General features: G+C 42.2%; 1 protein-coding gene across 2 annotated transcripts in view; it reads right to left on the bottom strand.

Annotated features, from left to right (window-relative positions):
• Window positions 1-23,147, bottom strand: part of GTDC1 (glycosyltransferase like domain containing 1) — a 249,671-nt gene that overhangs the window by 32,876 nt on the left and 193,648 nt on the right. The window contains exon 5 of one of the 2 annotated variants that reach the window (XM_060256961.1): window positions 3,814-3,923. The exons of the other annotated variant lie outside the window; for it this stretch is intronic. Within the exon in view, the coding sequence (XP_060112944.1) occupies window positions 3,814-3,923 (110 nt within the window). The remainder of the gene's footprint in view (window positions 1-3,813; window positions 3,924-23,147) is intronic. 2 annotated transcript variants of the gene reach the window in all.

A 23,147-nucleotide genomic window follows, 5' to 3' on the forward strand; every position in this document is an offset into this window, starting at 1 on the left:
GGCCAACTCAACCAAAAGCAGAACAAAGTGGTATGGCTTTCCTGGTACCTAAATTCAAACAAGGAAGACTCCAAACGGAATCTTACTGGACAGTAAATTTGATAAATGTGGTATCACCACTGAGAAATCCCTGTCAGCAACAGTTTCATCTCCATAGAAGAAAGCTCTCTGAAGGAGATATTAGAAGACAAGCACATGGAGTAAAATTGTCACTAGTGAATCACATAAACAGTTTGCAGTGTCCCTGAACCAAACCATGTTGAAAAAGCAGGTTGGCAATGTTGCCAAGTGTGAATTCTTTCATCAAAATTAGTCCCCCTTCCAGATTCTAATTTATGCTTCTGTAATATCTAGACAGGATTTCTGAAACAAGCTCTACATGGGACAACCCAGAAGCTTCAACCTTCCTATGGGGCTCAGCCATGATGTAGGTATTACACCAGTTTTAAAATTGCAGCACTCATTATTACTAATTTGCTTCTGGAGTCAATTCAGTGGGATGATTCCTACTTTTAAAGCCATCTATGACCTGGAACCTATATATATATGGAGGACCACCTCTTCCTATTTCAACCTCTGTTGAAACTGGCTTCATTGCAAAACTTCTTTCCTTTGGTCACCAACCCTGTTTTAAGAACTTATGATTCTATAATGTAGTTTAGTAGTACAATAGCTTAGTACTGTGTTTCTTGGCCTCAGTGTCGAATTTGCAAGCTACCTAGAGCTAAGCAGCAAAAGCAGGAATATTTTAAATACAATAACTGTGCAACTATAGTTCTAAGTGAGGCAATACCGTCTTCTGAAATCATTAAGGCTCTTCTCATCAAAGCCATGGGTGTATGCATTGGCTCTTATGAGCATCTAGAGAACCTTCACAGCTACACAGATCCATTTTTTACAAAGTAGATTAATATGTTACAAGTCCCTTGCTGTAATAAACAAATGGATAGAACATTAAACAGGGCTAATTTAATGATACTGTAAATATAACAGACTCTTACCCATGGTGTAAAAGTTGGTACAGACTTTCAGCCAAGGTGTAATCTCTTACTTACTGAACCAAAAGAACATTACCCTCCAAACGCCCATCATTCTGTGTATTGGCCATGGGCTACTACACTGTAACAGCCTAACCAGATCTTTAAACTGTTTCGATAGAATGCTATCTAACAGTGTCACAGCAGAATTCAGATGAATATCATCAGGTCATTACACAACTTAGGGGTGCTTCAAACAATGCTTTTGGGAATTCCGGTATAGTTCCCAACTACAAAATACATCAATTGCTGCTGTCAATTGTACAGCATGTGTGGTTCTAGCTGACTGACTTCCTACAACATACAGAAGCTGGGAATTGTGAACAAATCCTTTCCAGATTACACATCAGATGTTTAAAAAGGTAAGTTGTTACAAACACATGCAGTGAGCTCACATGTGTGGCATGTGTACTTTGTCACGGCAGATCATTCTCAAGTCCAAAAAGTGACTTAGTTGTGCCTCCATTGATAACACTAGTTTATGATAACACTAGTTTCATCTCAAGCACCCTTGGCACTTTATTTAGACACGAGATTGCTTTGACCCATAATTATAGAAGTGTAGGAACTAGGATGGGCTGCTGAGGTTTTAGGGAAGTAAATTTGGGTTGGGATGAGAAGGGGGTATGACAGGAGACTGGGAAAGGGCAGGGGAGACAATCCACTGAAACCACAGGGGGAAGCAAAGTGTACTTATTCTACTTTCCCTCCCTCCATTAATTGGAAATACGTGGGGTTTCCTTCTGTCTTGCTCTTGGATACATGTTTATTTAAAAATAAAGTATAAATTATCCATGATTCTATTCTGGATGAGCTGCTAACCTTGTCTGCATCCCATAGTTCAAACTGGATGAGGCATCTGAATGGGATTCCCTCCAATGGCCCCAGCTAAAGACTTCTGTACTGCAGCAGACATGAATTGGGAGAAGAAAGCAGCGATTTCCTCTAAAAATATAACTTTGCCTGCAGAATGCATCCAGCTTTGAATTTAGTAAAATCAGATGGGATGTATGTTCTGGGAGTCTGACATTTTGTTGGAGAACTTACTACACTGCTTTCCAAAATTACATTTGCTGGTCAAATCGTGGCCATAAGGCCCAGGCGACTATTCTGGTGGAACTATGGGGCACTTCAGCATACATGCTGAGACTATTCAGGGTGTGCATGTGACACTAAGGCCTCCATGGGGACAAAGTGCTATTGAATTGACAAGGATACAGGCATTGCTACTACTGCAGGTTTAAACATGACACAGTGGTCATGATCAAATCATTTCCTTTGAAGGTACAGCTACCTACATTTTTATGAGTGGCTACAGGCAGCCATTTACCATGTGGTAACTCTATGCAGTTAACATACAGTCATATGGGCAGCCAGTTGTCAGTAGCAACAATGCATGTGCTCTACAGATTTTTACTTCTGCTTGCTTGTATTTCTGACTGTGTGCTGGTGTATGCTAAAATCTTTCTCCCTTCAGGAATAGATGCTACATGTGACTGGTTCCCAGTTTATGCTTGGTTTTTATATGTTGTCTCCTCTCTGTCTGTCATGGAGACAGTTGCCTGCTGTGAAGCAAGTTCCTCTTGCGCTACTCACCTTTTAGGCTCCTTGAAAGATATTGGTCTTGCATGACCAAAAGTGTCTAGTGCTGGAGGAGGACACACTCCCCAGGCAGAGGACAACTTTTGCAACGGGCAAAAAAGCAGTGGAAGTGGAAACAAGGTACAGAATCCAAGCTTTGGCTCTATACCCTCAGCACCACTCGGTAAACTGCTGTCTTGTATTTCCTTGTGTGTCCCTGACAGTGACTAAGAGCATATCACAACAGTGCTCCATCATCTGGAATGGCTCCTGTTATCTTGGAGGCCTGAAGTTACTTGCTAACACATTTAAAACATGAACAGCTTTGGTCCTATGTATTGGCAAGAACCATCGAGTTCTCTACGATCAACCAAAGAATCCTCTTATGTTTGCTGTCTGTTCACTAAGTTAGTGAACTGCTCACAGAGAGCATTCCTGGTGGCTGGCCCTTCACCTTCCTACAGGAGGCTAGTCAAAGTCTGAGTAGTGTCCAGGAGGAGGCTTAAACTTTACATTTTGGGTGGCTTTTAGTAGTTAGAAATTGCTGGTATGAATTATAGTATTTGCTAAATGTATTTGTTTTGTTCTTAATATGTGTGTGTGTACATAAAATAATGTTACATATGCCAAGCCTTGGGAATGGAGCAGGTTACGAACTCAATAAATAAATAACTGGAATATGGCCATATGGAAGGCCTTACTTCTAAATTATATTAGGTTACTGCCTAGAGCTATGTTTTGAATGGGGCAATACTTTCCTGCTGCAGCAGATGGAAGCGCAATGTCTCTTCCAACTACTTCTTTTGTAAAATGTACCTCTTTTGCTAAAACACACACACATAAGAATGAAAGAAAAGAAGAAAAGAAGGTGATACAGGTAGTCAAGAAAAGCTCATGCTAATAGGCTGGAGATCACAATATCATCAGAAAGAAATAGATTAGTAAAAAGAGGGTTTGGGTATAAGGTGCAGATAGGAATGCACCAGTAGCTATTAGCATCTAAGAACCAACTATATTTCATATTTTATATACACACATGGAACACAAACATTTAAGCTTTTAGCTTAAAAAGCTTAAATTTTTGTATATTGATATTTTATTTACCGGATACAGTAACTGGTTGATTAACTTATACTATTTTTCAAAGAATATAAATTAAAAATCTGTTATGACAGAGAAGTTTAAAAAAAAATACCTGGAACATGAGTAAAGGTCTCTCCAAGGACAGAAACGTGAAAACTTAGCTCCATCTGTTTCATCTTCAGAAGGACTTTAAAGAAACTCTCTGGATCTTTATCATGCTCCCTTGAAACAAAACAGAGTGCACTCTGACTTTTGGACTTCATATGTGTAGAAAACATTGTACTTATCAGAATAACATTTACACTACATTTTAATTCTACTACAAAATGTCAGACTTCAGAATACTCTAAGGTTGCAATTTTTATCACTCTTACGTGGTTCAATCAATCATACTAACTTCTAAATAAAGAAGCTAATTAGCACTTTGGATAATATGCTTTAGAAGTATTCCTATTTTCTGAAAACATGTATACCCCCCCCCCCCCCCGAATCAGCTCACTGTGTAACCAAATGCCTAAACATAAGAACATAAGAGAAGCCAGGTTGGATCAGGCCATTGGTCCATCCAATCCAACACCCTGTGTCACACAGTGGCCAAAGAAATCAGGTGCCATCAGGAGGTCCATCAGTGGGGCCAGGACACTAGAAGCCCTTCTACTGTTGCTCCCCCCCAAGCACCAAGAAGACAGAACATCACTGCCCTAGACATAAGAACATAAGAGAAGCCATGCTGGATCAGGCCAGTGGTCCATCCAATCCAACACTCTGTGTCACACAGTGACCAAAACCCCAAGGTGCCGTCAGGAGGTCCATCAGTGGGGCCAGGACACTAGAAGCCCTCCCACTGTTGCTCCCCCCCCCTCCAAAACACCAATGCCTACTCACATCAGTGCGAATCTTTGCACCACTGTTAGAAATCATTGTTCTTAGAATCAGAACAAAAAAAACTGGCAGAGAACTGAATGAACTGTACTAAGCACCACCTCATTTACTTCACATGAGACCATCTTGGATGAGGACTCTGGGGATATGGATCAGATGGGGATATCTTTGTGCCGGAATCCTTCAGGAATGGGAGATGGTCAAAGAACGGACCCAGGATATCTCCATTATGCTATGTCCACTTTAAGAGGAAGGGCCAGGGGCTCAATCAGACAGCACATACAATCCCTGCCATTTCCAGTTTAAGAATCTCAGGTAGCAGGTGGTAGGAAAGATGGCTTGGTAAGCAAGTGTGTTTGCAGTGTAAATCTATGCAGAGTTACTCGTCTGAGCTTGAAACCAGTAGGCTTAGACTGGAATAACTCTGCATAGGTTTGAACTGTTAGACAGCTCCACTTTTTATAACAGAAGGAAATTTAAGGATGCTTCCAAGTGACTCAGCAAGCCTACAGGCCTGTGGCTCAGTGGTAGAGCCTCCATTTGGCACACAGAAGGTCCCAGGTTCAATCCCAGGCATCTTCGGTTTAAAGGCTATGGCAATAGACCTGTGCCTGAGATCCTGGAGAGACACCACCAGTCTGACTAGACAATACTGTCTATTTATTTATTATGTTTATACCCTGTCCTATCCCAAAAAGGGCTCAGGGCGGCTTACAGCAATAACAGCAATTATAAACGATAATTAAGCCATGTTAAAATCAAGTTAAAAGACTCAACAACCTGCACTAAGTGCCTAAACAATAAACAGGATGGCTATAAGCCAGAATAAGGCTCAGGGCATTCCTTAGTGACTCCTGTTAGATGAGTTGTCGTGTTGTTCCTGGGAAACAATTCTATGGGCAGTAGTTCTGTGGGGCAGGGGAGGCCGAGGTAGATTGACGCCCACTTCCTCAGACAAAGGCCTGGCGGAAAAGCTCTGTTTTACGGGGCCCTGTGGAATTGTAGTGAATCCCACAGGACCCTGATTTCACATGGGAGCGTGTTCCACCAGACTGGGACCAGAGCAGAAAAAGCCCTGGTTGAGGCTAAGAGGACATATTTTGGGCCAGGGACTAACAGTTGATGTTGATCAGCTGAGCTCAAGGCTCTCTGGAGCACGTATGGGTAGAAACAGTCCAATAGGTATGCTGGTCTCAGGCCTCATAGGGCTTTGAAGGTCTGTACAATAACCTTGAATCGGATCCAGTACTCTATTGGCAGCCAGTGCAGTTGGTGGAGCACTGGGTGAATGCACTGAAGCAGATGAGGGCGACCTCATATGCTTCTCAAGTTACACTGAGAATGCACCGAGGAAAGGACACATCAGGTCGTACAGTCCAAAAGAGATCATAGCAAGGAACTGCATTACGTGGTTGAAAGGATTCCTTGAGATAATATATGCACTATTATTCTTGTTAAGTATTATAATCAATTAAGGGAAGGCTCTTACAAGTCTCCAGGCTGCACTGGACACATCTTAAGCAGGGACTGTACAAGGAAGGCAGACAAACTGGAAAGGATTCATGAAAAGAGAATGATTGTGAAAGAATGTGTTGTCAGGTTTAGAGATTTTATACCAAGTCAGAGCAGGAAAGACAGATTTCAGAACAGCAGTCCATAGAAGCAAACCCAACAAAGAAGCATTGGAAGTCGAATCGTGGAGCGTGACCTATCAGATCAGCAAAAGGGCAACCTGCCTAAAGAGGATGTGGAATCTACTTCTTTGGAGGTAACCAAGAAAAACTCAAATGAGATTCTGCCGGAGATGCCTTACAGCAGTGGTTCTTAAGCTTTTTGGCACTACAATTCTTTGAGAGCCAGCCAACAAAACTGAAATTACCCCCTAAGCTTTATAAATGACAAACATGAAGAAAGAAAATAAAAAACAATAACAAAATCATATATTATTTTCATACTTTATTTAAACCGTTGGCTAATAAAAAAAAAAACAGAGCTTACAGCTGAATAATTCTTATGATTTAACACATAAAAATACAGGTGGAGATAGGTATCAATGTGATCGCTGAAACTGTTTATTCTGGAGAGGCGTTATCTGAGCAAGAACAAGTCACGAGTAACAGCGAGTTTTGCCAGTTCTTAGAACATGGAGACATCATCGGCACGAACTGTATGTTGGTGAAGCTGGAGTTTGCAAAGATAGCTGATGACATCGGCAAGTGTTGAATGTATTTATCAGATTCCCTTGTAATGAGCTTAATTGATCCTCTGTGGAAAAAGACAGACCTGCTTCGAATGAATGTGAGGTCTGTATGTTATCTTCTTATAAAGTTGTCATTATTTAGCAGCTCTTCCCCCTCCCAGGAACGTGGTGATTTTTTTTCCATTCAGTTCTACTATGTGAATTGTGGAGCAGTGATAACCACTGATGCTGATTCCTCACTAGCCATTGTCCCAATCTTGTGCTCCTGTTCCCTGCGGCTTTTCTAACCAATTTTGCACACGCCGCTGCAGGGCGGCAACTTCCTCCGCCTCTTTCCCAAACTCCCTCCGTGGCTTCGGGATTTTCTGAAAAACAGGATCCTGAAATGGCGGCGGGAACTTGAGAAAGAGGCAGGGCAAGTTGGGGCCCTGCAGCAACGTGTGCAAAACCAGGCAGAGGAGCCATGGGAAAAAAGGAGAACGAGACCAGGACAAAGGTTAGTGGGGAATCAGACTGAACTGTCTGTATAAAGCAGGAATACACTGAATTTGGCTGCAGTCTCTTTCAGAGCCGGTTTGGTGTAGTGGTTAAGTGTGCGGACTCTTATCTGGGAGAACCGGGTTTGATTCCCCACTCCTCCACTTGCACCTGCTGGAATGGCCTTGGGTCAGCCAGAGCTCTCTTATCTGGAAGAACCGGGTTTGATTCCCCACTCCTCCACTTGCAGCTGCTGGAATGGCCTTGGGTCAGCCATAGCTCTCTTATCTGGGAGAACCGGGTTTGATTCCCCACTCCTCCACTTGCATCTGCTAGCATGGCCTTGGGTCAGCCATAGCTCTGGCAGAGGTTGTCCTTGAAAGGGCAGCTGCTGTGAGAAGCCCTCTCCAGCCTCACCCACCTCACAGGGTGTCTGTTGTGGGGGAGGAAGGGAAAGGAGATTGTGAGCCGCTCTGAGACTCTTCAGAGTGGAGGGCGGGATATAAATCCAATATCTTCTTCTTCTTCTTTCAACACATCATTCTGAGAATCCTGCAGTTTGTGGCACTGTTTCAAACATGATTAACAAGTTTTAACAACTTCAGACAAGACCTCAAAAAGACCAGGGAAAAAGTGTCTTTACACTCAAAGTATATTGATGAGGTATGCAGGGTGATCTGCTTCAAGAACGCTCGGAAGCCAGAAGGAAGGCCCATCATGCATATCTTCATCCCCAAGGATTTGAAATTTCCCAGCATCCTGAAGACAAAATCTCTGAAAGTAGGTACTGTCAGTGGGTTAGAGCCAGTCCAAATTTTCCAACAGCAGCATGGAACTTTCCTGCATTCCCATTCCCACTACAGCACACTGATATCCATGACAAATTGCTCCTGCAGAATTGGGAACCCTGAAGAATGACTTGGGGGTTTGGGGGAGGTTCTGAGGAAAGGAGAATTGTTGGAAATAACAAATTTAGTTTGGATCCAACCCAGTGATTCAAAGGATAGAAACTTTTTTTTCACAAAGTCATCTTTCAAGTACTACTCACTCATAAGTAATCTTCTATTGATTCATCCAGGAAAGGAAAGGTCCCCTGTGCAAGCACCAGTTGTTTCCGACTCTGGGGTGACGCTGCTTTCACAATGTTTTCACGGCAGACCTTTTTATGGGGTGGTTTGCCATTGCCTTCCCCGTTCATTACACTTTCCCCCCAGCAAGCTGGGTACTCATTTTACCAACCTCGGAAGGATGGAAGGCTGAGTCAACCTCCAGCCGGCTATCTGAAGCAGCTTCCGCTGGAATCAAACTCAGGTCGTGAGCAGAGGGCTCCGACTGCAGTACTGCAGCTTTACCACTCTGCGCCACGGGCTCTTATTGATTCATCCAACAAACACTTAAATGTCTTATTTTTATTTATTTACCCCATCCCACTTATTCTCCTCAGTGGGAACCTAAAGCGGCTTACACTCTTCTTCCCTCCTCTATTTTATCCTCACAGCAAACCTGTTTAGTAGGTCATGATGAGAGTGTGAGACTGCCCCAAGGTCACCCAGCAAGCTTCCTTGGCAGAGTAGGGATTTGAAGCCAGGTCTTCCAGACCCTAGTCCAACGCTCTAATCACAATACAACATGGGTTCTCATTTGAGTGCTTTCTATTCAATCCAAAGTGTGTTTGCTTGTCAGAAAGTTTCACTTTCTTACCATGTCATTTGAAACTGAGGTCATGCCCATCTTCCTCATTTGCTGCTTCCCAAGATCAAGACTTGTTGTTTCTATTCAACATGACCTGACAATATCCTCATGGAACTTCTTGTAAGTATGGGACTCGTTACATGCTGCTACACAGACAGTAGGAGACTGCAAGAACAATTTCATTTGTTCAAGCAAAGCGTTCAGTTAAATCCACATGGGAAAATTTCTGAATGTGCTCCTCCTTTTTAAAGAATTCAACACTTTTTTCCTGCCAGTTTTTCATGACACTTCAAAGTGGGCCTTTAGTTTGCTGGATTCCTTGCTGTCTGCACCGAGGACTTAACTGCAAAGAATGCATTGAGGCTTTCCAGTGGACTTAACAATGTTTGTGAAAATCCAATATAAAAACGCTACTTTGTGTGACTGTTTCTTACTTGTAAAATTTTATTTATTTATTTTTACTTGTAAAATTTATACCCCACCTTTTGGCCCAAACAGGGCCACCAAAGCATCTAACAATTAAAAGCAGAATATTATAAAATGCATCATAAAAATCAGTTAAAACCAGACATAAAACATATTAAAAACCAACAAGTAAAATGTAGAGCAGAATGGTGAGGCCACTGAAGAATGAAACAAAGAAGTGCTCACCCACTGGTGGAAGACAGTGACAGTGAGGGACAGATGATCATCCCAGGAGAGGAAGTTCCACAATTTTGGTGCTATGATTGAGAAGAACCTCCCTTGGGTTGCTAGCCAAAACTCAGAATGCAAGGGCACCAGAAGCAGGGCCTGAGAAGATGATTGCAGGCTTGTATGGAAGTAAATGGTGGGTACTGTACAGGGCTTTAAACATCAGCACAAGCATCCTGAATTGGGCCCAGAATCAAACAGGGAACCAGTGCAGATGGACTAAGAACAGAGTGATGTGTTCCCTATGAGCACTGGTTCTTTTCCTGAACTGTGACTGATAAGATAGTTACATCCTTCTCTCCGATTCCCAATCTCCTCCTTCAGTTCAAAGATGCATCCCAAGGACTCATTCCAAGGGATAAGAATCAGGGCAGGCTTGGGTCTGTCCAGAACTCACAAAAGGGAAAGATGTAAATGAATAATTGAGCTACGGAAGCAGGATCTTCTATAAAGCAAGCAAAGCAGGGACCTGATCAGGGAGAGCCAGTTTGGTGTAGTGGTTAAGTGTGCGGACTCTTATCTGGGAGAACCGGGTTTGATTCCCCACTCCTCCACTGGCACCTGCTAGCACGGCCTTGGGTTAGCCATAGCTCTGGCAGAGGTTGTCCTTGAAAGGGCAGCTGATGTGAGAGCCCTCTCCAGCCCCACCCACCTCACAGGGAGTCTGTTGTGGAGGAGGAAGGGAAAGGAGATTGTGAGCCGCTCTGAGACTCTTCGGAGTGGAGGGCAGGATATAAATCCAATATCTTCATCTACCTCACAGGGTGTCTGTTGTGGGGGAGGAAGGGAAAGGAGATTGTGAGCCGCTCTGAGACTCTTTGGAGTGGAGGGCGGGATATAAATCCAATATCTTCATCTACCTCACAGGGTGTCTGTTGTTGGGGAGGAAGGGAAAGAAGATTGTGAGCCGCTCTGAGACTCTTCGGAGTGGAGGGCGGGATATAAAGCCAATATCTTCTTCTTCTTCACATGGAAAGCAGCGTTTTTTTGTTTTTTTTTAAAATGGTCTCAAGAGCAAAACAGAATCATCATGCAATCCCATTTTGAATCAAGACCTGAACAGCACAGATACTGAAACAAATGTCTGAAATATGGAAAGAAAAGTGTCCTGAGTCTACTATCACTGAACAGTGACTAGCATATCAGTGCCATTTTATCATGTGAAACAGCTTTTTCAAAGCAATAGAGCCAGATGAAAAAAGAAACAATAGCCACTAAAAGGAAGAACACGAAGAACAAGAAATAAATGAAACCAATCAAGTCAGTCAGTCATATTTCTTACAGTCATTAGACCATCCCTGTACAGAAGAAAAAAATACAAAAGTTAAAAAATAAAGGTTAAACAAGTATGCATTCTTATATACAAGAAGAGAGGAAAGATATGAAATATACCAATTATTCAAGTCCAGAATTCAAACCAATCAAGAAATAGGTCATAGAAATGAAGTTGTTCTTGAAAGGCCACTAATTAAGAACAAGGTATTGACAACAGGGCACCAACTCACCTCTGTACAAGAAGAACTGAAGGCAAAAATCTTGGAGCACATTATTAGCAAAGAGGACAAAGATTAACATCAAAGAAAGAACTTGCAAGACTCACTGAAAATATCAATGCTGCAATTAAAACAATCCCTACAACAAACATAACTGAACCAATCAGTTGATGTACAGTGTGATAGCTGTAATAAGAGAACTAGGAATGGACATTAAGAAAAAGGCAGTTAAAGATTTTAAGGTGAAACCAAACTGTCAAATGAGATTGCAGAAACAAAAATCAACACACGCTGTTCAGACGTAAGTGCCTTAAAGGAATTAAAAGAAAGGAAATTCAAGAATGAAAGAAGAAAAGCAAACCTCAGGAAAAAACGTCAGTTAGATATAAAAACAATAGCCCAACTGACAGAAAAAATCAAACAAAGAATTGTTGTAATATCCACAAAGTTCAAGACTAACCAAGGACAGTTCTCCAAATCAGTAACCAAAGACTGACTCATCAATTCAACAGATCACCAGAGGGAGATGAAAAAGTAGAAGTAAAACCAGACAAAGAAAAGATCTTCTGGAAATAACTTTGGCAAGGCTTGGAAGAATGCAACAAAAAAGCCACCTGGATGACAGATGTGGAAAACAGTGGAAAATTAAAAGGAAAGCAAAAGGAAGATCTTACGATAACCCTGGAAAGCCTGTTAAAATGACTGAAGGGACAGTGCCTTGAAAAGAGGAAGTCCATGGCTATTTGCTTAAAAAGTTGACAAGTCTTCATCTGTGATTGGTGCAACAACTTAATCCTAAAGCAACAGAAGACTGGATAACAACTGGCAGGACATTTCTCATTCTGAAGATCAAAGTTAAAGGAGTAGAGCCAAGCAACTTCTGATCCATTACCTGCCTCTAAGCAACTTTTAAACTATGACAGGAATTCTAGCCGATTCCATTCAAGAATATCTACAACTCAATTCAATCTTACCACATGAACAAAAAGGAATTTTCTGAAAAGTCTGAGACACTAAAGATCAGTTACTGACTGATAAAATGGTCTTACAAAATTGTGATGAAAACAAGAATGGCTGCACCAGTAGGCAGAAAGAATGTATAAAACCAGTGTTCATCATTTTGGTCCATTGCGGCCCCGCATTCCACACACTTTTTAAAATAAAGCCATATTGAAGAGAAAAAAAGACTTCTCACTCTGTCTTTTTTCCCAGAAAAAAATTCTCACAGGATATAGGCAAACTTGTTGGTGGCAAGAAAAGAACTGAGGGAAGAGTGCTCACCCCTCCCACATCACATGACTTTGGGTGGGGAAAATCCTCTCACAAGAGAGGGTGCATTCTTGGGAGCTTAGAAAATTCTCTTTAAAAGCTTGCTAGCTCCTCTTCGTGGTAGGCCTGTGGAAGCGAAGTATCAAGCGGGACAGCACAGAAGCCACAAAGATGAAACGACACTTATCTATTATCTTTTATTGATGATTTTTCAAGATATACTGTTTGCTATTTGCTGGGGGGGGAGTGCAAACTGAGCAGAAGCTGAGAGGCTACATTGCCATGGTTTCTAACAAATTCAACAGGAACCCCCAAGCCATTCCATCTGACTGTGGTGGTGAGTACATGTCTAGATCAGTGCAGGCATTCCTATGAGAGCATGGAATCCAGCAAATAATTACTGTACCCCACACATCAAAACAGAATGGGTTTGCTAAATGCAAGAATCGCGCTATAATGGACATGGTCAGATGGATCCTACTTGACACAGGCCTTCCCCAAGGGCCCTGGGGAGATGTGATGACTGCAGTTTACCTGCAAAACAGATTGTCAACCAAAGTAACAGAGAAAACTTCTTACAAGTTAAAGCACAACAGAAAGCCAAGTGTATACAACATTAGACTATTCACTAGATCGGTTGGCCTCCCCTACTGCACTATCCTACTGCGCTGTTTTGCTGCATTGTATTGTTATACCATCTTGGTCCTGCTGAACTATTGCTGGATTGAACACTGTAATTGGTTTTTACTGTTATGCTGTTTTAGTGTTATGTTAATTTTATTGTGACTTTATTATTCATGTTGTGCTCCGCTCTGAGCCCCTATGGGGAATGGGCAGAATATAAATAAACAGATGATGATGATGATAATATATGGATCCAAGGCCTATGCCCATGTACCAAAAGAAAAGAGATCCAAACTAGAACCCAAAGCCGAAGAAGGCATCTTTGTAGGCTATTATCCAAAGAACAAGGGATCCAGAATTCCAGTCAAGCACTAACCAAATTACTACAATCAGAGCGGTACAGTTTGATGAGCAACCAAGGAAAGTGGATTGCTGCTATGGATGACCATCAAGAGGAAGATTTATTTATTGCACTCAGTTAGTATCACACTTCTATGACAGGGTAAATTCTGCTGTATTAACCAAGTATCCTAACAGATAGAGATAGATACTCTAGCCTGAATTGGCTTTACTAGATATTTGGCCTGATACTTCTCTCCTGAAACAAAAGAAAGATGTCATATCCATGTTGCTAGCTGCAGCAAGGTTAGTCATTGCCTCCAAATGGAAGGAGCCCCAAGGTCTTTCATTGGACTTAGGGTATGAAAAAATATGGATGCAATTTATAATGGAGAAAATAGCTGATGGGTTAGCTCACCCTTCAAGTGATGATTACCAAAGCTCATTTATTTGTCATGAGGCACTTGGTGATACAATTTCTTGTGGGAAATGATGTAATCTTCTCTAATGCTATTTTTAAAGATTGGCTATATTTTTGAAAGATTGGTTTAGGTATAACTAAACAGTAGTTCCTCCCCATTACCCTCTCTGTTTGGATGTATTTAGTTCTTTCCTTAACCTGTAATTATCACATTGTTCTTTGCATGATTTTGACATTGCTTATGAACTGTGTTTACTTATGATGGAATGTAAGTAAGAACTTCTCAATAAAAGTGCAATTATTTAAAAGAAGTATCCCAATAGAGAGCTGATTCATATACTCATAAAAAGCACAAAGTACAGCCATAACTGGCTATAAAAAAGGTAATGGTAGTCCCCTGTGCAAGTACCAGTTGTTTCCGACTCTGGAGTGACGTTGCTTTCACAACGTTTTCACGACAGACTTTGTACAGGGTGGTTTGCCATTGCCTTCCCCAGTCATCTACACTTCACCCCCAGCAAGCTGGGTACTCATTTTACCGACCTCGGAAGGATGGAAGGCTGAGTCAGCCTGGAGCCGGCTACCTGAACCAGCTTCCGCTATGCAAAAAATGTTGCATTTTGTTAGCGGTTCACACAATTTCATTGCCATCCCCAAACACAAACACACAATGTTGTCATGCCGCCATCACGATTCTTTACCTGTTTTTAACATTTCTGATTAGTGTACAGCGCTGCTAAAGAACAGTGCAATACTATACTTTTAAAAAGTCCTGTGATTTGCTTAGCACAAAATCAAACAAAACTTGAATGTTCTGGTAATGCTAACTGCTGGAAGGTACTGAGTGCCCTATGGTGGTCATCTACACTGAAAAGACTAATTGGCTTCCTATTGCTTGGCGGAAAGAGAGTGAGCACTTCAGGAACTTTTCAAATGGTAATCAAGGGAGCAGAGAAAAATACTTGCCACATGTATTGTAATGTAGTAACAGCGTTATGATGTCAGCAACGACAGCAAGCAGTTTACTGTGAAAACGCAGAGGAAGAGGGCAAAAGAAGCATTTCTTTTCATTCAAACACATTCAAACACACATTCAAGGCACATATTCCCTTTGGGAAACATGACAAAGATAATCACAACAATGTCACGCCAGGAAAAATCTTCTTAGCAGGAAAAAATGGGCTGTTCGTTGTGCATGAATGGCCAACGAGGTCATGTAGAAACCAAAAAGAAGGCACATAGCTAGCTGAAACTGAGAACCTCTACGGAATCAGCCAGTCTCCCTGAAATGCTAGTTTTCTACATGCATGGAAGGCTTCCCCTGAAATGACAAAACATAATAATACACAACTCCCCACTTTCATTCTAAAATTATACTGTCCCTAGGGTTGTTGTGCAGGATTTGTCTGAACAGTTCTGAAAGGGACATTCTGGCAAGAGAGGTGTTGTTCAATACCAGTCCGATCCTGGGGCTGGCTGGACTTCTCCTGCAGCCTGGTTTAAACTGAACTTCAAGAAAAGGCAGCATAAAACTGCCCTGGCAGGGAGCGATGGGGTCCCATTCCAGCTTGGCTGCCCTCTCCTGCCACCCGGTTTAAACTGGGTGGAAGAAGAAAGCAGCAGAGAGCTGCATCACCAGGGAGTGATGGGCTCTCCGTGGGGAGCCACCTGGTTTAGAGCAGGCAGCAGGGAAAGGCAGCACAGAGCGGGGTCAGCAGGGAGATCTCAACTCCTCACTGGCCCAGTTCATCTTGGGTTGGCTCCTCTTGAAGCCTGGTTTAAGCTGGACTGTAAGAGAATCCAGCTGCAGCTGCGGCAGTGGGGAGCTCTCAGCTCCTCACCACACCCGTGACCTGCTGATGCTCACGCTGCATCTGAAAGGCAGGAGCTCTCTGCTGCTTTCAGATCTACCTAACATCCCAAAATATATTCAAGATTTTCTTGGGGTTTTTTTTTTTGTTTTGTTGTTTCCCAAGAAGACCTGTATATATTTGGGAACCAAAATATACTCAAAAATTACTGATACGGTGTTTTGGGGGTATATTTTCAGCTCAAGTTGATACGAATCAGGAATGTTGATTCTATGAGTTTAGGCAGATCGTGAGAAGGGAGGCAGGAAGGGCTGCATCGGGGCTTAGTTCTCATGGCCCCTTCTTAGATGTCCGGGGAAATGCTGTTTGCCACTTTGTGGGCAGGTAGCAATTTTTCTCCAGGCCAGGTTTGCCAGGAATCCTGGAGAGGGTACCCCCCCCCCCATCTTCTGGGCTTGAAGCAGGGGTCATTGGGTGTGTGGGGTGGTGGTGGTGGGGAAGTTCTTATGAATTTCCTGCATTGTCCAAGAGGTTAGACTAGATGACCCTAGAGATCCCTTCCAACTTTAGGATTCTATGAATGCACACCTCTATTGAGAAGCCCTTAAGTTTAGATAGCGTTAGCTGTGAAAGAACAAGGCTAATCCTATTAAAGGCATCAGGTGGAAAGTACCAAATAATTTTTGAAAGATCAAAAATGGCCCTAGTAGAAGTAGTAGGAAAGGCAGCCAGGAAGCCCACTTTGCAAGCCAAGGTACATGATCTTATGCACCTGCACTTCCAAGTCTCACTGCTGATTTCAGTGCTAGAGAGCGCCTGCTCCGGCTGCAACGCCACTGAGGATGTTCACCGCAGCTGAGAACGAAACGTCTGGAAGGAAAACTTTCTCCAGTAGAACACGGCACTTGAGCCTGAAAGATTCTACAAACCCTAGAGAGCTTTACTTAGACCAGCGCTTCGCAAACATTTTGAGGCGGGACCCACTTCTAAATCCATTCTTTTGGGACCCACTTTCAGAGCAGCTTTGCACCATTTCCCCTCCCTGCAAGATGAAACACAAGAATCTTATATTAGTTAACACTGGGCAAGTTTACATTTTATTTTTAATTCTTAACTTTACCCCTTCCCAATATAATATGCAAGAAATCTCACATATCAGTTAACATTGGGCAGGTTTAAAATGTTTTAGTAGTTATAAATACACAGCACGGCTGAGCAAGAGGCTTATTTTACAGCCATTTGCACATTAAGTGGAGGCAAACTCAAATCTGCCAACAAGCCTCCTACCGCCTCTTCTCCCGGCTCTACCTGTTCCCTCTTCTACCTTCCCAGGCTTGCAACTCACCTATATGAGAGTCATGCCATTTTGGATTCTAATTCACAATGTGAAAACTACTGCTCTAATGTATTAGTCCAACTGAAAGATGGAGAACACAGACCGAACTTTAAAAGGGAAAAGAGTGCTGTGGGTACATTCCCTAAGATTGCGCTCTTCAATTTTCACTCTCTAGAGAAGTCCACCCCCCCACACACACTAAGGTGATCAAGCTGCTCCCCAAAAAACTCAAGGTTGTCACCAACATTTCAATTTTCCTTGCACATCTGCTATGAGACCTTACTGCTGGACTTTCCGTGTCACTCAGAAGGGATCTATAACACCCTGCCCCAGGGATTGTTCCTTCCCAAAATTGCTGTGTGGTTCAGTTAGGTTGGTACCTCATATCAATGAATTGTTGGCCTTGATGCTGGGCAAACAAAATACTAAAAACAGCATCTGAATCATATTCCAGTGATTTTCACGCTGCATTAAAAGACTGGCTGGTGGTGATGCTTTTCTAAAATCAGATTACTTTGGTAGTTTTAGCATGCACATAAAAATGAGGAAGGAGTCAAATTCGAATATAAGATTCTTATAGTAAGAGTGCTCATGTGAATGGCAAGATAGAATGCCCTATCTGTCAGGAAAATCTATTAGCAAAAAGGAGGTGGCCTGTGTGCCGTGGGGGTAATCAGCACATAACCACAACATTAAATCAATTACAAATATGAGTTTAGGCAATTCTGCAGGCTGTGTTTTCAACAAACGTTTTCAATATGAATTAAAGCATAAAATATGTAATTATATAAGGCAACGTATTTGGTTGGGGTTTATTTTACTTCCCAAGATTTCTCTCTTCTCTATCATCATCAAAATGCATTACAGCACCATCAGTTTCTCACAGTTTATATCAACTTGAGCTGATAAGAGAAAACCCAACTATTTTACTCCGTTCAATAATGTTAGTATTTTTGGAACGTTTCTCCCCAGGAGTATTCCTGCATTTAGCAACATTTCACACCACAGAAATCTACAAGATTTTCTGTGATGTTCACAACGAGTTAATGATTATAAACCAACTATAAGAAAGGAGACTGCAAAGGCTCATATCAAAACTATTCTGGATGCAATTCAGAATCACATGTTATTGTGACAGATTTTAGCAACATATTAGGAGGAGCCCTGGGAAAACTGTCCCAGAGGAAGGCTTCACTGTTCTAATGGAATAAGGACTGGGGACAGTACAATCTGGTACACAACAGAGTGAGCTTAACAGCAAAAACACGGACTAGAATTCATTCTAGTAGATCCCTGCTCCATTTTCCCACAGTGCATGCTGAGGCTGAAAGAGAAGCAATTTATCAAAACCTTGATGAATTCATCATGGCAGGGGATTCGAAGTGCAAAGACAAAGATCTCTGGTTTATTCCTGAATCCTGTTTTTAGAGACTTTCCACTAAAAATCACTAAGCAAATCTGAAAAAAAAAAAAAGTCAATGAAATCTGGCCCAGGACTTAGTACTATGTGATAAACTTCTTCTTTCTTAATTAGAAAAACTTGGCAATTATCTGCATCTTCTCTTCCTGTGTCTTGCCCAGGGGTCGTTTTGTAGAAAAATAGGTGATGGAGCTCATCCTGGGATTCTTATGGAGCTGCACCTACTATTCAATGGACAAAGTGGGAAGGAGGAGGTGGAACTCTCAGAAAGGTTCAGGAGCTGTGCTCCTGTGAGCTGCTGCTGAATCCTGCCTGGTCTTGTCCCTTAAATGAGAAGAAGAAGAAGAAGAAGAAGAAGAAGAAGAAGAAGAAGAAGAAGAAGAAGAAGAAGAAGAAGAAGAAGAAGAAGAAGAAGAAGAAGAAGAAGAAGAAGAAATTGGATTTATATCCCGCCCTCCACTCCGAAGAGTCTCAGAGTGGCTCACAATCTCCTTTTCCTTCCTCCCCCACAACAGACCCTGTGAGGTAGATGAAGATATTGGATTTATATCCTGTCTTCCACTCTGAAGAGTCTCAGAGCGGCTCACAATCTCCTTCACCTTCCTCCCCCACAACAGACACCCTGTGAGGTAGATGAAGATATTGGATTTACATCCTGCCCTCCACTCTGAAGAGTCTCAGAGCGGCTCACAGTCTCCTTTCCCTTCCTCCCCCACAACAGACACTCTGTGAGGTAGATGAAGATATTGGATTTATATCCCGCCCTCCACTCCGAAGAGTCTCAGAGCGGCTCACAATCTCCTTTACCTTCCTCCCCCACAACAGACACCCTGTGAGGTGGGTGGGGCTGGAGAGGGCTCTCACAGCAGCTGCCCTTTCAAGGACAACCTCTGCCAGAGCTATGGCTGACCCAAGGCCATGCTAGCAGGTGCAAGTGGAGGAGTGGGGAATCAAACACGGTTCTCCCAGATAAGAGTCTGCACACATAACCACTACACCAAACTGGCTCTCCTGAGTCGAAAACTCACATGAAAAGTCAACTAGAACAGTGTTTGTATGGCTGGGAATGCTAAAGGCCAATACAAGGAAGCACCCATAATTATTCCCTCTGAGATTAGTATGATTCAGGCTGTGATGGACAATGGCATGGAGACTTTTGCATGGGAAGGGAAGACATCTAAACTTTCCTTGACCTGGCCAGCAATCCTCTTCTTCTGGTCCCAGGCCCCAGGGCCTAACCCACAACGCTTGAAAATGCTGTGCAATGACATGGTCCCAAAGTCCCTATGTGTTGGTGTCATCTTTCCACAAGAACTCTGCTTATATGCACATTTTTTTCTGTATACCTGTCTTCTAATCATAGGGGGAAATCCAGTAAGACGACAAATTCCTGCAGATCTGTAAAAATACCAACTGGCTGGTGATAATTCCTTCTGCCACCTGTTGAGGTTTTGGAGGATCTTTCCCCTCATCTTAATCTTTGAGCACCATTGTCTCTTGTAGGCGCTAGAGCCTGTGACAGCTACAGAGGAGAAGGAACTGTGTAGAATAATATTTCATTGATTTATCTTATTGTCATGTTTGAAGTTAGATGGGGGAAAAAAGGGAAAAGTGGAACAATGAGAGAGGGGAACGAGATGTACAGAAAACAGACAGAGAATGAGAACATTATGTAAAAGAAGAATTAAAGGAACACACATAATTTCAGAGAATATTTGTGTACTGTTAACAACCTTCAAAGACCATAATGAGAATGAAGTACTTCCTGAAGTTCACAGTAGGTTGTTCATGGCTTCCAGGATGCATGTACCTTGCATAAAAGAATTCTGCAGAAATACTGGGTAAAAAAAATGCTCCAAAATGTGACTTATGAGTATAGGACATACCATCTGCCTTCAAGAACAAACTGAGTCTCATCATCAGCAGAAGTCCATGGTTGCAGTACCAAGAGAGAAGCATACGCACAGTTAACAAAGGAAAGAAAGAAGAAATATGTGCTGAAAGAAAAGGGGAACTTGCGTCAAGAAAGGAGGTTTTCCAGGATTTTGGATAGCTCTGCCCTAGGAACAGCTCTTCTCCCAAACCTGACATCATCATGACAATGTCTTACAAGGTAGGTAGGTCACAAGGGAGCCACACAACCTACCTTCCATTCAACAAGCCTAGTAATAAAATTGCATGTGTGATACAGGTGTGAATGGGAGATTATGTGGATATGTGAGACATTATGTGATGCAGTGGCTAAAAAGGCAAATGCAGTTTTGGGCTGTATTAACAGAAGCATAGTGTCAAGATTATGTGAACTGATGGTATCGCTTTACTCTGCTCTGGTAAGACCTCAACTGGAGTATTGTGTTCAGTTTTGGCCACCACATTTTAAGAATATAGACAAGCTAGAATAGGTTCAGAGGAGGGCAATGAAGATGGTGAGAGGTCTAGAGACCAAGTGCTGTGAAGAAAGGCTGAAGGAGCTGGGCATGTTTAGCCTGGAGAGGAGGCTGCTGAGAAGTGATATGATCACCATTTTCAAGTACTTGAAGGGCTGTCATACAGAGGATGGTGCAGAATTGTTTTCTGTGGGCCCAGAAGGTAGGACCGGAACCAATGGGTTGAAATTAAATCATAAGAGTTTCCAGCTCAACATTAGGAAGAACTTCCTGACAGAGCAGTTCCTCAGTGGAACAGGCTTCCTGGAGGTGGTGGGCTCTCCTTCCTTGGAGATTTTTAAACAGAGGCTAGATGGCCATCTGACAGCAATGTGGATCCTGTGAATTTAGGAGAAGGTATTTGCGAATTTCCTGCATTGTGTAGGGAGTTGGACTAGATGATTCTGGAGGTCCCTTCCAACTCTATGATTCTGTGATTATTGTAGGGATATGTGAGACAAATTTCATATGCCTCCACAATTACTATATTTTTACTGAAGATGTGCATTTGAGATACAGTAGATTAAAGGTCTATGGACATAAAAGATACCTTGTAAACTAAAGAACTGAATATTAATCTGTCACCTAATCTGTCACAGGTATATTTTATCTTTCAAACAGATCTTACTGCAATAAAAATACTATCATGTACTTGGAGAATAGATAGTATCTACTCAACCACATACAAAGGACATCTAGTTGGGCTTAACAGCCGTTTCTCCTATCTCCCCTTGCCACATACACATGAACAGAAGAGATATGCCACTACTGTCTGTGGTAGGATGGCCAGGCCCCCGATGGGAGTGGGGGAACCTCCACTTTCATAGGATCTTACCTGTCACTGGCCAGCTGGATGAAGGGGAAAAATTCTACTCCAACTGATCTTTTCAGGCCTATTTCCAGTTTTGATCCTACTTCCAGTTTCAGGCTTACTTCTGATTAGGGGCGACACTGTTTTTTGGCAAATTTCTATCATTTGTAGCCAAACTTACCATAGAGTTTTGTTCAAAAAACAGAGAGTAACCCCCAACCAGAAATAGGCCCAATTGCCCACCATCACTTCCTATCTCCCAGAAGGACAATAGGAGACCCCTGCCACTGGCCAGGTAAATCAACCTGGTATCCTAGTCTGAGGAATGGAAAATGTGTGTATATTTCCCATATCCGTATTCACTCTACACCTTCTGCTTAATCATGTTATGCAACTTCCTGGTCCCAAGTAACTTCCACAATGTGGTAAAACGGAATATAAGACGATATGAAAAAAGTGTACACAAGTTTCCATTCAATAGACCATTTCAGGGGAGAAGCGTGGCTCTGTGAAGTTCTATGGCGATGACTCTAAATGTAAGAGCTACACACTTATCTGGGGAAGGCTTACGCTCCTGGCATCACTTAGGGGAGGGACGGTGGCTCAGTGGTAGAGCATCTGCTTGGGAAGCAGAAGGTACCAGGTTCAATCCCCGGCATCTCCAAAAAAGGGTCCAGGCAAATAGGTGTGAAAAACCTCAGCTTGAGACCCTGGAGAGCCGCTGCCAGTCTGAGAAGACAATACTGACTTTGATGGACCAAGGGTCTGATTCAGTATAAGGTAGCTTCATATGTTCACTTGGTTCAGGCAATCAAATTCCACTTTCAGAGAATGATACAGGCATACCCTAGTTTCCGAGTACCTATCATTATGTACCTTAACAAAATGTCTGATGTGAAAAGACCTAAAGGGTTTTTTTAAAGGAGACAATGAGAAAATACAAAGAATGTGAAAACATAATTCTTTTTGAGCCTCTTAAATTATCTCATGAGAATAGAAAATGCTGAAAAAACAGTAAATAAAGGCTTTCAGGAGAGCTTCACTAAATCATTTATGACTTATAAACTTAAAACGCCTGCTCAGAGATCTTAATAAAAAAAACTTTTTTCAAATGTATCTCGTATTTCCAGAAATCATAAAGCCACAATTCTGAAGAACAAAAGAAAGTATTGTGTTGCTAAATCACCAGCTAGTTTTCTGTAAACAAGGTATTTGCCATAACCATTTTGAATTTTGTTCTTCAAAATTTTAGTTTATGAAGGTCAGATAACTCCGTAACTGCTTAATAGAGAGAATCAAAGTAGAACCCCTAAATATCTCCAAGCTCTGATGGGCTTATATTCTGCTCCTTAGGTGAGGTATTAGCAAAGCTTATTTATTTTCATTTCCAAGGGTTTTATTTGCCCATTCCCTTGTGGTAAAGCTGATTTCCATGATGATTCCCTTCTTAATTTTAAAACCCTTTTTACTCATCATATAGACATAAGAATTTCCCCTAAAATAATGAAACCCTTCCAAAGGAAATGAAGACAACTAAGGGGGGGGGAGGTGG

This window comes from Heteronotia binoei, chromosome 16 (genome assembly GCF_032191835.1).
Source record: "Heteronotia binoei isolate CCM8104 ecotype False Entrance Well chromosome 16, APGP_CSIRO_Hbin_v1, whole genome shotgun sequence".
NCBI lineage: Eukaryota > Metazoa > Chordata > Lepidosauria > Squamata > Gekkonidae > Heteronotia > Heteronotia binoei.